At 32.1% G+C, this 13,787-nt stretch overlaps 1 protein-coding gene across 1 annotated transcript in view; it reads left to right on the forward strand.

Moving 5' to 3' along the window:
* LOC113392899 (C3 and PZP-like alpha-2-macroglobulin domain-containing protein 8) overlaps positions 1 to 13,787 on the forward strand; it is a 215,112-nt gene that overhangs the window by 182,080 nt on the left and 19,245 nt on the right. The window contains exons 11-13 of the mRNA XM_026629515.2: positions 3,354 to 3,493; positions 7,700 to 7,891; positions 11,040 to 11,268. Coding sequence (XP_026485300.2) covers positions 3,354 to 3,493; positions 7,700 to 7,891; positions 11,040 to 11,268 — 561 coding nt within the window. The remainder of the gene's footprint in view (positions 1 to 3,353; positions 3,494 to 7,699; positions 7,892 to 11,039; positions 11,269 to 13,787) is intronic.

Here is a 13,787-nt window from a genome sequence, read left to right on the forward strand (position 1 = left end):
TAATACACAAAAAGTCATTGGGTTTTTCTTTTGATATATTTTTAGTAACAGCTTGACAAACTTCTTCCCTGCCTCGGACTGAACATAAGCCTATTATTTCTGCGTCTGAACTCTTTTCAGTTGAGTGGATTCGCTCTTCGTGTCATAAGTGCGCATTTATGATTGGGCAGATAATTGTGCATTATGACATTCCTTGGTAAATTGTCTAGTATCGGTTGAAATAGTAGCTTTGGCCTAAAACTGTCGAAAAAATGGAACAAAAATAGAATAAGGTCCTACTACCCCTCGAGTTTGGGCAACATTCTTTTGTTTTACGTGTCACATGCATTGTAACAAAAGCGTTCTTTTAACTATGTATAAATAAAATCCAAGTAAATTATACTACAACGCTTTTGGAGTATTATAATTTGGTTTCAATATAATATGTAACACGGAAGGAACATTGACGTTCATATACACACACACGCACATAAATACACACACACGTTTCCATTTAGTAAGTTCTTATAATTACAATCAGCTGTATCATATTTAAGTATTAAATAAATAAGATTTGGTTTAATTTATAATATTTCAAATCAGCGAAATCGATATTAAATAAGACAGAGCCGAACTCGATTGTAGCTTTCACCGGCAACAAATCGTTCCTCATTAAGATTCCTGTTAATTGAATCCAGAGAGATAGTTGTTAGCTAATTGTTCGATTATCTAGCAAGGAGAATTAATTTAAATTCGTTTGAAGATCCATGAAATAAACAAAGGCAGATGATAATGGCTTGCCGTGAAGCTTGCCTAAAGAGATTAAAATTTTAGAACAAACTTAACATAACTTCCTTATCAATTATTCAAGCAATTAAGAACTCTATTAAATTTTGACAAATAAAAATGCTTATCCATAAACTAATACTTCTTAAAGTCCTTTATTATTTATATATATATATATATACTAAATGAGTACCTGAGCGCATCTCAGTACTGGAATCGTATATGATAGTCTTAAAAAGTTTTCACCCAAATGTATTTAAAATAAACCTTTTATTTTAATGGTCATCAGATCACATCGCACAACACCTTGATTATTGGGCTAAATTAAATTATTATGGGCTGATATTTCCATTATCAGGTTGAGACATTATTTCATAGAATATTTTACCCGTTACCTTCTATACTTGAAACTAAAGATGTAATTACTTAAGCGGCGATTACGTAAAATTTATCAGACGAAACGGCCTTTCCGAATACGCCCGGTAGAAGTACTATTAGTACTAATTAAAGGGGACATTCCAATTAATTTTCATCCCGAACATTTTATTAACATTGTCTGCTTAATACTGGGATTTGTGTTTTAGCGGAATTTAAATTGTTTATTTTGGAAGAACATTAACCGTTTTTTATTTTATTTAAATTTTTTATCTTATTATGGTATAGAAAAAAGCCAAGATAGCCCAGTGATTAGAACAGGTTCATCATAGCCGATTTTTACGGGTTCAAATCCAGGCACCACTAAATTGTATGTGCTTAATTTGTGTTTATAAAATACAGAGTATAAATTATATTTATATCATATCATTTTATTTGTTACTAGTAAAAATTAAAATGTTAGTATGTTCGTCCTCTAAGCATTGTTAATCATTCATCCAATTATGATGAAACTTTAATAGGTTATTCTGTATACGTCTGCAAAGGTTCATAGCCAAAAGATTTTCATTTTGTAAATTCGTTCTTCAAATAAAGATACATTCTTATTTAACTGGTATTTATTAATAAATAAATATTGGACAACATCACATACATTACTCTGATCCCAATGTGAACCTCAAGCACTTGTGTTATGGAAAGTCAGAAGAAACCATGGTACCACAAACACCCAGACCCAAGACAACATAGAAAACTAATGAACTTGTTCTACATCGATTCGGCCGACCGAACCCGGGACCTCAGAGTGGCGTACCCATGAAAACCGGTGTACACACTACTCGACCACGGATGTCGTCAATATTAGTACGGGTATTAGTTATAAAATATAGCTAGCTTTGTTTATTATTAAACCGTTATTAAATGAGATATTTAAGGCTAACGCCTGAAATTAAATAAGTATACGTAAAGGACTTCGGAAATTTCAAATGTCAACACTTCACTAATTAGGCAATGTAAGCGTTGATCCAATTTCTCGGAGGATGAGTTTCAAAAGCCTTATGGCACGGATAAATATTAAATAAAGACTACTAAGGATTTATCCTTAGTTTAAACTCGGTGTATCTCCGAAATTAGAATATGCTTAATTAAACTGAATTTTGATATAATAGAAACTCGATTCATAAAGATAAATATCTAATTTAATTTATATTAACGGCGATCATTAAAATAATATCCATTTCCTGTCTCTAATTTATCGAAATACAGTCAAGCTGTAATTACTTTATTTATTAATAGTTTATTTATAAAGTCAAGTTCCTGAATTGATTTTGAATATTTCACACTATAAACGGTGGTTATGACTTTAATTAGTTTTTTTACGTGTCAACATCCTTCCTCTCGCTTTCCTGTAATCCTGGGTTTGTTTTGTGAAAAAGGACGGAATTGTGTAATAGGAAGCTGGGGAAGCCCACGCTATTTGTTTTGACCAATGAGCGCGCGTGCTGCTAGAGTTGGCCATCAGATTGTACCAACCAATATGTCGAGAGGAATGTTGCTTATGACCAATGTAACATGTAATATGTTACACAAAAGCTTGTTTTTTTTTTTAATTAACTATGATGGCTAACGCCAATAGATATTGGACAATGTAAAAAACAATAACCATCCCTTCGTCAATGCACCAATGTATGGAACTATAATAATATACAACAATAATCTTATATATTAATAGCGTAAGCCGATTTTTGTCCCAGTCATTATGGGACGATAGCTGCACATAAAAATCGGTTATGGTCTAATTTTGAAGAGCTCAAGCCGTAGACGTGCAGAAAAATAAAAAACAACTTTCTTGATTGCAATTTAATAAATTGTTACAATGCAAGAAAGAATAGTTATTTATTAACGTAAGAATTGATCATATTAAGTGCTTAAATATATATACAAATATGAATTAAAAATAGTTACTGTATAAATCTTGACCGCGTGGAATGGTGGCAAGAATGCTAGCAGCATTTTAGAAATAATTAATTTTAGAAAACGGAAATAAATTATTGGCCGGGTAGAAAGTGTGAGCTTGAAATTAAATTAAATCAAAACAAAACCTGCAATAGGTTTCGAAATTCCTAAAAATCTGTTGAATAAACGCGAAGTTTCGCGGGCTACTAGTGTCAATTTGAATGTCAAAAATATTATATTAATCTTAAACCTATTTACAGGTAGTGGTAGCGGTAGAAGAACGTCGGTGGTGGTATCCGAGAGCAGCTCTACAGTTGAGAGTACTAGCTCCTACAGATTCCTTGATGTGCTTAATTGGCGCCCGTGCACCTCCAGATTCACGTTTCGACGTCCATCAAACGTAAGTAAGAGTTTAAGGAGAGACTTTATACAGCCAATATAAAGGGTCGCAAGAAAAACACGCGAAGACTTTATTTAAGTATTATTTTAATAATTGTAGACCGGCTTCATGAATTTCTGATTTTATAGGTTGAATTAATACCTTCAGTTTAAATTTGGTCAAAAAAGGTTTTCAAATTTAATAAATATAAACAACGACGTAAAAGAATGTATCTAAAATCAATTCACTATTTATAAAAGTAGCAATTCTATTCACTCGGTGGGTTTTCTGCAAGCTCGTCTGGGTAGGTACCACCCACTCATCAGATATTAAGACCAGGGACATAACATCCTAGCTTTCAAGGTTTGTGATGCATTGCATGTAAGGAATGGTTAATATTTCGCACAGCGCCAATGGGCGGCAGTGGCTACTTACCATCAGATGACTCATTTTCCAGTCCGCATACATACATCATAAATTTTTTTTAAATAAATAGTCCAAGATTGCAAGGTTGAGACATCCGAACGTCACAGGCTTAATACTTAAAAAGAAAAATAAAACTATAAATAATTCCTTAGAAGATGATGCTCTACAAGTATTCTTTAGAAAAATCTGTAAAAATTCCAGTTGACCTAGCTTCTTCGCTACGCCTTCGTGCATATAGAGATAGCCTTGTTTTATAAGATATTTTTCCTTTAAAATCTACCAAATAATTAGAATCAAGTTTTATCCAGTCGAATCCAGTTTGAACAGATTTATTTTCTCAATTAAATATATAACAGCTTTGCCAAGTCTGGTAGTCTAAGATCTGGAATCCGCAAATGTGTATTATTAATTTATTTTAATAATCATAATAAAATGAAAAATTCATTGAGTTTTATAACCTATACTAGTTTTTGATTGCAGCTTGGCACACGTACAAGTGAATTGTATGTACCCCTAACAATGTGTATACAACATCTCACAATGATTGGCATCGTAGTTAAGAAGTAAAAACGTAACAAGCAATCTCATTTTCGCTGTTATAATATAAGTAATAATTACCTGTTTTTCGTTATTATAAAATAGCAAACGCCTACTATGTTTTAAAACCAGTAGTATCTCGCGAGTAAAGCAACTTTAATACTCTTTAACAAATATATTTTCGGTGATGTAATATTTTTCCGTGACGTATATTTCATTCCTCGTATCACGTATGATACAAATATTTTCGTCATTTATGTAATCGAAATAATTTCTTAAGCACCAATTCCATTAGGCGCATTTATATTTATTTCATTATTTTCCTTATAAGTAGAAAAGTTGATAATTGTTATTATTTTCATAACATCGTAGTGGACTTCATGCACGATTTAACGTTTGCCTAACTTTCTCCTAGGGACCTTTTAATTTTTTAGTAAACTGGTATTCCATTTTTAACTCAGCTTAGTTAGTTTTACAAAGATTCAATAGCGTATAATATAAACGGAATCTTAGATTAAGATAAACCCCGTTGATTATAGAAGAAGAGATCTTTGCTCTGGTTTAAAAAAAATTACAAACTTTTTGACAGTATTTTCATCAGGTCAATAGCGCAATGGTTTACTAGCCAATTAGCAATGTAAAAAGTTACAGGATCGATTCTGACCCCTTGGGTTATTTAAGTTCCTACTCCTTACACAAGTGATAAACTTAAAAAGGGGGGTTAAATAGGAATACTAGTAATTCCTTAATTTATTGAGGCATTGCGAGAATTATTTTAAAAAAAAATTTGTATGCATGTCGGAGAAGGGGTGACAAAATAAATAGTAAAACTAATTTATAAGTAAACAATGTATATTTAAAACGATAACAATAAATTATACTTATTCTTAAACACTAACTACATTGAATTCGATATAATATATAGAATGATTGAGTTTAATTACAGAATAAGTACAAAGATACGCTCACCTGGTATAATCACCAGAAAACAGTTCAGAGCACCGATTGTGCCGTGTTCAACACTGAACCACTTCTGATCTGTTGACATCTGTCGAGCCTTTTTTATAGCAACTTGTCCTTTTGAGTCAATAACACAACCGTATTATAAGATCGGTACTTGATTAAAAATGATTATCTCCCACATGCAACTAGAAGTACTTTCGATAAATACATAGTAAACCTTTAAAGGATCTCCAGAAGTCCAGTTACACCTTTCAGTGCATCAGTACTTATAAAGAAATATTAGAGCAAAGAATTCACGCATTTTTACCAAAAACCAACATAGTTAATATGCAATGCAAGACTGTTACAAGTTATCACGCAATAGCTATAAGCTTACATGCCGAGATGGTCCAGTGGTTAGAACGCGTGCATCTTAACCGATGATTTCGGGTTCAAACCCAGGCAGGCACCACTGAATTTTCATGCGCTTAATTTTTGGTTTAGATATGGAGGTGAAATGGCTTCATTTAATCTAAAATAAATATTAAAATTAAATATATATATTATACATACTCTTACGTACATCGTATATAGACTTTTCTATTACTTTCCAAAAAAAAAAACTAGTAAATGTAAAATTAGCAATTTCTGCAAAAGGTACACAAGATTCAAAGATCACAAGATTTCTATTTAAATTGAAATATTAAATAACATAATACTCAGGGAACCTTCGGGATATTTTTGCAGAATATCACATTGTTAGTATTTTTTAATGATTTTTTTACGTAATCGCCTATTACCCTTTATGATTGAATAAATAAATGCGGGACGAGACACACTGCTGAACGGACCATTGATTTGTGACATTTTTTTCTGCAAAGGATCTATGAGGTATGAGGTTTCTACACGGCATAATCACTCGAGCAAGGTCGACGACGTACATCCACCTCTTAAAACAAAACCATTATAAATATATACTTCACCGACGATATTACAACTAAGCATTCGCTAAGCATTTAATTCTACACTTCATCATTTTTATTGTCTGTCGGTCTGTCACCGAGCAGTCACGAACCGTGATAGTTAGACACTTGAATTTTTCACAGATGATAAATTTCTGTTGTTCGCTATTACAACAAAAACTAAAAAACAGAGTAAAATAAATATTTAAGGGGTCTCCCATATAAAAGACATGTTTTTCGCCGTTTTTATAGATAATGGTACGGAACCCTTCGTGTGTGAGTCCTTCACGCACTTGGCCGGTTTTTTACATATTTCACATCACATTTACCAAAAATTAATGACTATCCCCAAACGCTCGTTATCCTTCCAAAAAATATTTAGAATCCAAGCTTTGATATAACCAACTAGGTAAAATTTTCGGCGAGATCCAATGAAAATTCATGAATATAATAATATTCGTTTACACTGAGATCAGAATTAATGTTAACCAATGGATTAATTAAGTACGATGTTCAACGAAGTCGGTTTTATTAAATGTAATTATTGTTTTAATTGGTACGATAATATTAAAATTTATGGTAAGAAAATTAAAAGCCTGTATAAATCCCACTGCTGGGCTAAGGCTCTCTAAATCTTACAAACGTGAATTGTTTGTTTGGATGTGCAATCACACGAAAACCTGCATCTTTTTCAAAAGCAGGCGAGTCGTGGGTGAAGCTCTTAAAATATATTTATATAAAACATTTTAAAAAGACGATATACATATATAATAATCGAGGTCTACTCGTAAATTAATTATGCAACTATTTAACACTGATGGCAAGTAAAGACGGGCTTAGTATAATATATTGGATATCACGTTAGTATCGGTTCTCAGTTAATCATTCGGAAATCCTTCACAAAGATCCGATCATTTATCAACTAGTGCGAAAATAACACGTCAAAGGGTAGATTGATATTATTATTTTTTTTAGTTGATAGATTAATCTTTACTTGTAATAAATGTATAAAGTAGCCGCATGTGAATCGAATATTTATCTATTCATTTTTTATTTATTTTGGTATTAATCTAAGCTTAGATATAATATATTACTTAAAATTTAATTTTGTAAAAAATTTAAATATAACCTATAACTGACCCGCTGCTGGGCTAATATAACTAGGAGCGTTGTTCCATTTTGCTACAAAAACTGATATTCGTCTAATAAAAAAAAAAAAATATCCCGCTGAGTTTCTTTCGCCAGTTCTTCTCAGGTCCGAGGTGCTAAATTCCGAACCGGTGGTAGATTTTTGACAATCAATAAGCAAGTGTAAACACTTCTATATTGAATAAAGATTTTTGACTTTGACTTTGATTAGCTCAAGCGAACATGAGGAGCAGCCTGGCCCAGAATTCGTGTCAGCTGGGGTATCGCTATTCGTTGGTGGCGGAGAGTGTGGTGGTGGCGTCCTCTACCGTCAGAAAACTGCACCTGCTACACAAGCACCGGCTCACCTCGTCCCTCCAGCGACCCATGATAGATTGTGGATGTGGAAATGTTTTAACTATACGTAAGTATGGCTCCCGTATAAATTATATTGCATGAAAACTCATAACGATAGTTTAATACGGTGTTCTTGGATGAACGTATCATTATAATTTAATGCTTACATTACATCTATAATCCTCTGAGAATTTATATCTAAACCAGAAATACAATAATAATACAAAAATACTCATAAAGTAAATGCCGTAAATGTAGTAAATACATTTTTTTTCTTATGTGTCATATTTAATGACAAAATTATTACGTACTTTTAAATGAAAAAAAAAATGTAAAAATAAAGCTTTTTTTTTTTAAATGAAAAGTACGTAAATTCACATTTGTAATGTAACACTCGCAAGATATCCAGTTATATTTTTTTAGTCGGTGAATGATAACTAAGTGTTAGTTGTTTGGAAATATGATAAATGATTCACAAGTCGACAATAACAAACAATCAATCAACGATAACCGACGTGCTTTTGAATTATATATATAGATTTTTTCATTACATTAACAGCATGTAAGTTACCCACTGCTGGGCTAAGGCCTCCTCTCCCTTTGAGGAGAAGGTTTGGAGCATATTCCACCACACTGCTCCAATTCGAGTTGGTGGAATACACATGTGTCAGAATTTCGTTTCAGAAATTAGATACATGCAGGATTCCTCACGATGTTTTCCTTCACCGCCCAGGACGAGATGAATTATAAACAAATATTAAGCACATGAAAATTCAGTAGTGCTTGGGTTGGAAGCCGAAATCATCGGTTAAGATGCACGCGTTGTAACCACTGGGCCATATCAGCTCTTTTATATATTTAAAAAGGGTTAATAAGTAAGATATGCCCATAAATTCATGATCAGTCGACTCATCTGGTCGCTGTAGATATACGTTTTGCTAAATGACAAACCGGTCCGGTCCTGTCCAACGGACAGGAATGTTTTCATTGAAGCAAATGAAAAAGCCATGTGACGTTTTGACAAAATTATGGTCTATCGGAATGTAGAAGAATTGAGAAATTTATTATCCTGTCCAATCCGCTGTTTATACATTGAATAATAGTATTGGTGGATCTTATATACATATTTTTTTTATGTATTTTCGGGCATATCTTCGTCGTCACATATAAACGAATTAACAATTTTCTTAAATTGTTTTCTAAGAATGATATTCTTTAATAAATGCCATCGAACCAACCGTAATTTGTACTTTATGGTTTAAGTAATATTTTTTTTTGTAAAATAGCCGAGATGGCTCAGTGGTTAGAACGCGTGCATCTTAACCGATTATTTCGGGTTCAAACCCAGGCAGGCACCACTGAATTTACATGTGCTTAATTTGTTTATAATTCATCTCGTGCTCGGCGGTGAAGGAAAACCTCGTGAGGAAACCTGCATGTGTCTAATTTCAACGAAATTCTGCCACATGTGTATTCCACCAACCCGCATTGGAGCAGCGTGGTGGAATATGCTCCATACCTTCTCCTCAACGGGAGAGGAGGCCTTAGCCCAGCAGTGGGAAATTTACAGGCTGATTATGTTTATGTTATGTTATGTAAAATAGCATTTATACATGCTATTTTGTGACACATATATGAGACATGAAAATCTGGAAAAGCTAATCCATCGATTTAAATGTACAAACAGATTATCCAAATTTTAATTAAATGTTCAAGGAAGTAAAGCAAAGTAATATTAGAAAAAATAAAGAAAATTACGTTGATGTTGTTTTTACTGTTTTTTAAACGTAACATATATTTGATATTTAAATAAGATAGTGTTTTTATTCTTAGATTTCACGATTGTTGCATATGGGAAGAAACTATATTTAATACGTATATTTGACGGTTTAATTTATTTGTTTTAGTCTGGCATGTCAAACTCACTATTCTCCCTGTTTAATAATTCGTTATTTAATTGTAGGTAATAGTTTTAATTAATATATTGTCATTGCTATTTCTGTGGAATATGCCCCAAACCTTCCCCTGAAAGGGAGAGGAGACCTTAGCCCAGCAGTGGGAAATTTACAGGCTGCTAATGTAATGTAAAAATGTAAGCTATTTGAATAACCACAAATTCCGATTCGATCTACTGGGCGTCATGGCGGCTACATCTTAGCTCAAAATCCCATCATTAAAATAAATAAAGCCGATAACAAATGTGTTTAATATAATTATAACGTTACCGATTGTTAATTAAAAGTAACATAATATGCGTTATTACTTTTAAAACAATGGTATCAACGGCGATTTTACTCGACAAAAACGTATTCATATCGCGTTCATTATTTCGACCGTGTCAGTTAAATCCGTCAAATTGGTTTTCTGATATTGTTTTTCGATAAAATCATTTCATTGTGCAGTTTAATTATCATATAGTACTGGATTGGCGTGTAACACGCTTGTACCAAATTATCGTAATATCTTGTTCGACAATATCCACAATGGCGTGTATTTTGATCATGTTTCCTATAATATAGGGAAATATTTTGTAAATAATTCGTTTTTGTTTTTAGTATTATATGATTATGATATGATTCAAAATATACATAATTATTGTTTATCATACATGAAGTTTTTGATATAATAAATCTATACCATACATTCAATGAAATAATATCTATAAATTCAATGAAATTTGGTATGAAGCAAACTTGAACATATGCTACTTTTTTTGCCTAACTCATGACAATCAATCCCTAAAACGCGAGCGAAGCCGCGGGCGACAACTAGTAACGTATAATTTAACTTAGTAGTAGCTTTGCGTTGAATTTAATCTTGTAGCATAAGTTTATAAGCTTAGTTTTTTCTTCTATTAACTTACTGAATCGGAAAAAAATATTAAATATTGACAAAAATCAATAATCTCAAGACACCACCATATTGGAAATCTCGGAAAGTCAAACGCTTGAGACAAGGCAATTTCTTTTGTTATTAAACTAGTCGTACTCGTCGTAAACACTGCAACGTTGGTCCTATCAACAGACGCCTTAAAATCGATTTCCGTATTTCTAACTTTAAATGACGAATATTGTCCTAAGTTTTACCCTCATAGAAAATTATGAAAACAATCGATGTCTATGGTTACATTTTTAATATTACTATTTTTAAATTTACTAATTATTATAATACTTGTTCTTTAAGATTTAATGTAATGTACGCTACATTTTCTCTAGGACCCAGTTGTCAACCGATGGAGTAACAATCGCGGCGCCATCAGAAGCTGGTCGATGGTCTCTTTGGGCGCTGTCACTATCGAACCGTGGTCTTCGCTTCTCAGCTCCAAGGACTATTAACGTATTCCGACCGATACAGCTTGACTTCTCACTCCCGCCGGCGCTGAAGGTCGGCGAGACGGTGGAAGTCGACGTGAAAATTAATAACAACATAAATAATTGTATGGATGTGAGTATAATTATAATTTTTTTTTTTTCAAATTATTTGATAAATGATATTTATTTACTCACTTTATTTCGTTCGTAAAACTGGATATAATAAATTTTATGATGGGTCATGAACACAATGAACAACTAAAAAAAGACTTACTTGTATCTAAATAGATGCTTACTTGGTGGTGACTTTGTACAAACCTGTCTGGGTAGGTAACGACCACTCACCATATACTACCGCCAAACATTAATACTTTGCATTGTTGTGATTCGGTTTGAAGACTGAGTAAGCCAGTGTAACTACACTCACAAGGGACATGACATCGTAGTTTGGTAGCATAAGAGCTATGGTTAGTCACAATCACTGTCTTACCATCAAAAAACGCAAATGCAGTATACCAAAATATAAGTCAGTCATCAATACAGTTAAAGAAACAATTTACACGTGAAAATAGATTGAGGGCTACAACCGGAACAAATGTCTATCTATTTTGCTATCACTGAGTTCTACAATAATATATTATATTTGATATTATGTATTTATTAAATATTAAAAAATGCTTATATTAATATAACTACAACTTGAATTAATAATAATAAGGACAGCAAATATTTATGTTTTCATATGTGATAGAAAGCACAATTTTTTTTTATTGCATGCATAAATTAAACTATCTATATTAAATATGTAATGAGATTAATTTGTTCTTGATTTGGCGTTGTTATTATATACTAATACATCCAAGTATATAATAAACAATATAATGTTTATATAAACGCTATGATGTTTACTTAAATAGCTGTTCAAATTTAAAATGTTTTATTTTCTTGAACTTTTATTTCTAACTGAGAAGAGTCCAACTGAGTTATGAATAGTCTGAGAGTGCGTGATACAGCATGATCTGTCAATCATTTAATTATGAAATTAAATGGTGTCGTATATTTGAGATCGTGGTTTGTTAACGCTATATGAGACAAAATAAATATAATTAAACAGAAATATCAATTTACTTACATTTAACATACTATATGAGGTTGTAAGGAAATTAATGTTCTGAAATAGATTGTATTTATTCAGGACGCTCCCTAATAAACGCTATTTCATATTATTTGCGTTACGTGGAATTGTATCTATACAAATTAATATGTTGTTCGTTACTGCGTCAACGAGATTGTTTATTGGAATTTGAACTTTAATCCAGGTACATTTCGGTAGATTTACCTTTGCAACATTCGCAAGAATATCCATTATTATTTTGGTATTTCTGCACCGTGTTAGGGGGGTATATTTGCAAAAGTTAATTGGGTTAGAGATATATTCAACTAATTACTATGTGAAGGTGTCGACTAATCCAGTACACGATTTTATGGAGGTAGAGCGAGAAAATTTAATTGAATCATATATATTGTAAGGATGTGAAATTATATTTTAGTTATATATTATAACATTCTAAATTCAACTGTGTTGTTATGTACATAGAATTTGTTTTAGAATGACATAACACAACCGGAATTTTCAACATCACTACAAATAAAATTGCTTCAATATTTTTCGTAATGTTTATCTAGATTGATTTCACAAACATTGCACATGAAATAGATATTTTGAAGCGAAATCTGTACAATGCTGTTTTGAATATATATTCAATAACAAAATTAATATTTCAACGAAATATAATACCTGCAAACTATGGCAGTGTGAAGTTCGATTAGGTTAGGTTATTAAAAACAGAAATAATCGACTCTATATCTACTTACCTCAAATATATATATTTATATCAGTACATTCTCTCGCTATTGTGACGGGTGACCGCAGGGAATCCGTGTTTTTGATCTTAAAATCTACTATTGACTAACTTCCGACCTTAGATCCCGCATATAAATGAAAAGATAAATAAAAATCTTAATATTAGAATTGACTAAACAGTTAATAGGTATTAATTAGTAATGAAAATAATTTTCTTCAATCTCGTTCAAGTGTCCAAGTGATAATTACATTATTACATTCGATAAGCCCAATATCTTCTTTACAAATCGTAATGTGTAAAATCGTATCGTATTATATAAAACGTCCACAGTGGTGCACGTGCGTTAGCAATTTGTTTGCGATCGGCGTCTCTCATCGAATCCCAATTGGGGATCCTGATATATCCACAGACATTCAACGAAGAGGGAACATAACGATAGACAGTTCCTCCTTATTGATTAACGCATTCGAATAAAGCTTCGGAAATAAATTTATAACGTGAAATTTAAAACATTGTAGGTACTTAATTGTATATAAACATGTATTATACATATATTATATTTTATTATACATGTATTATGTGTGAATGTATTGTTGCAATTTTAGTATTGAATTCCACCATTTAAAATGCGAGTAAAACTAATTACGATTGAGTATGTAAACATTTTCGCTGTACGGCTGTTTATTATGGGACTTCGGTGTATTCTTTAGGGTATTCTAAAAAGCGTAAAACAAATTCGATCGTCCTTTTCAAGGCACTGAATAAATACTTTCGCTTAAAAATGTGA

The sequence above is a fragment of the Vanessa tameamea genome, chromosome 12 (genome assembly GCF_037043105.1).
Source record: "Vanessa tameamea isolate UH-Manoa-2023 chromosome 12, ilVanTame1 primary haplotype, whole genome shotgun sequence".
NCBI lineage: Eukaryota > Metazoa > Arthropoda > Insecta > Lepidoptera > Nymphalidae > Vanessa > Vanessa tameamea.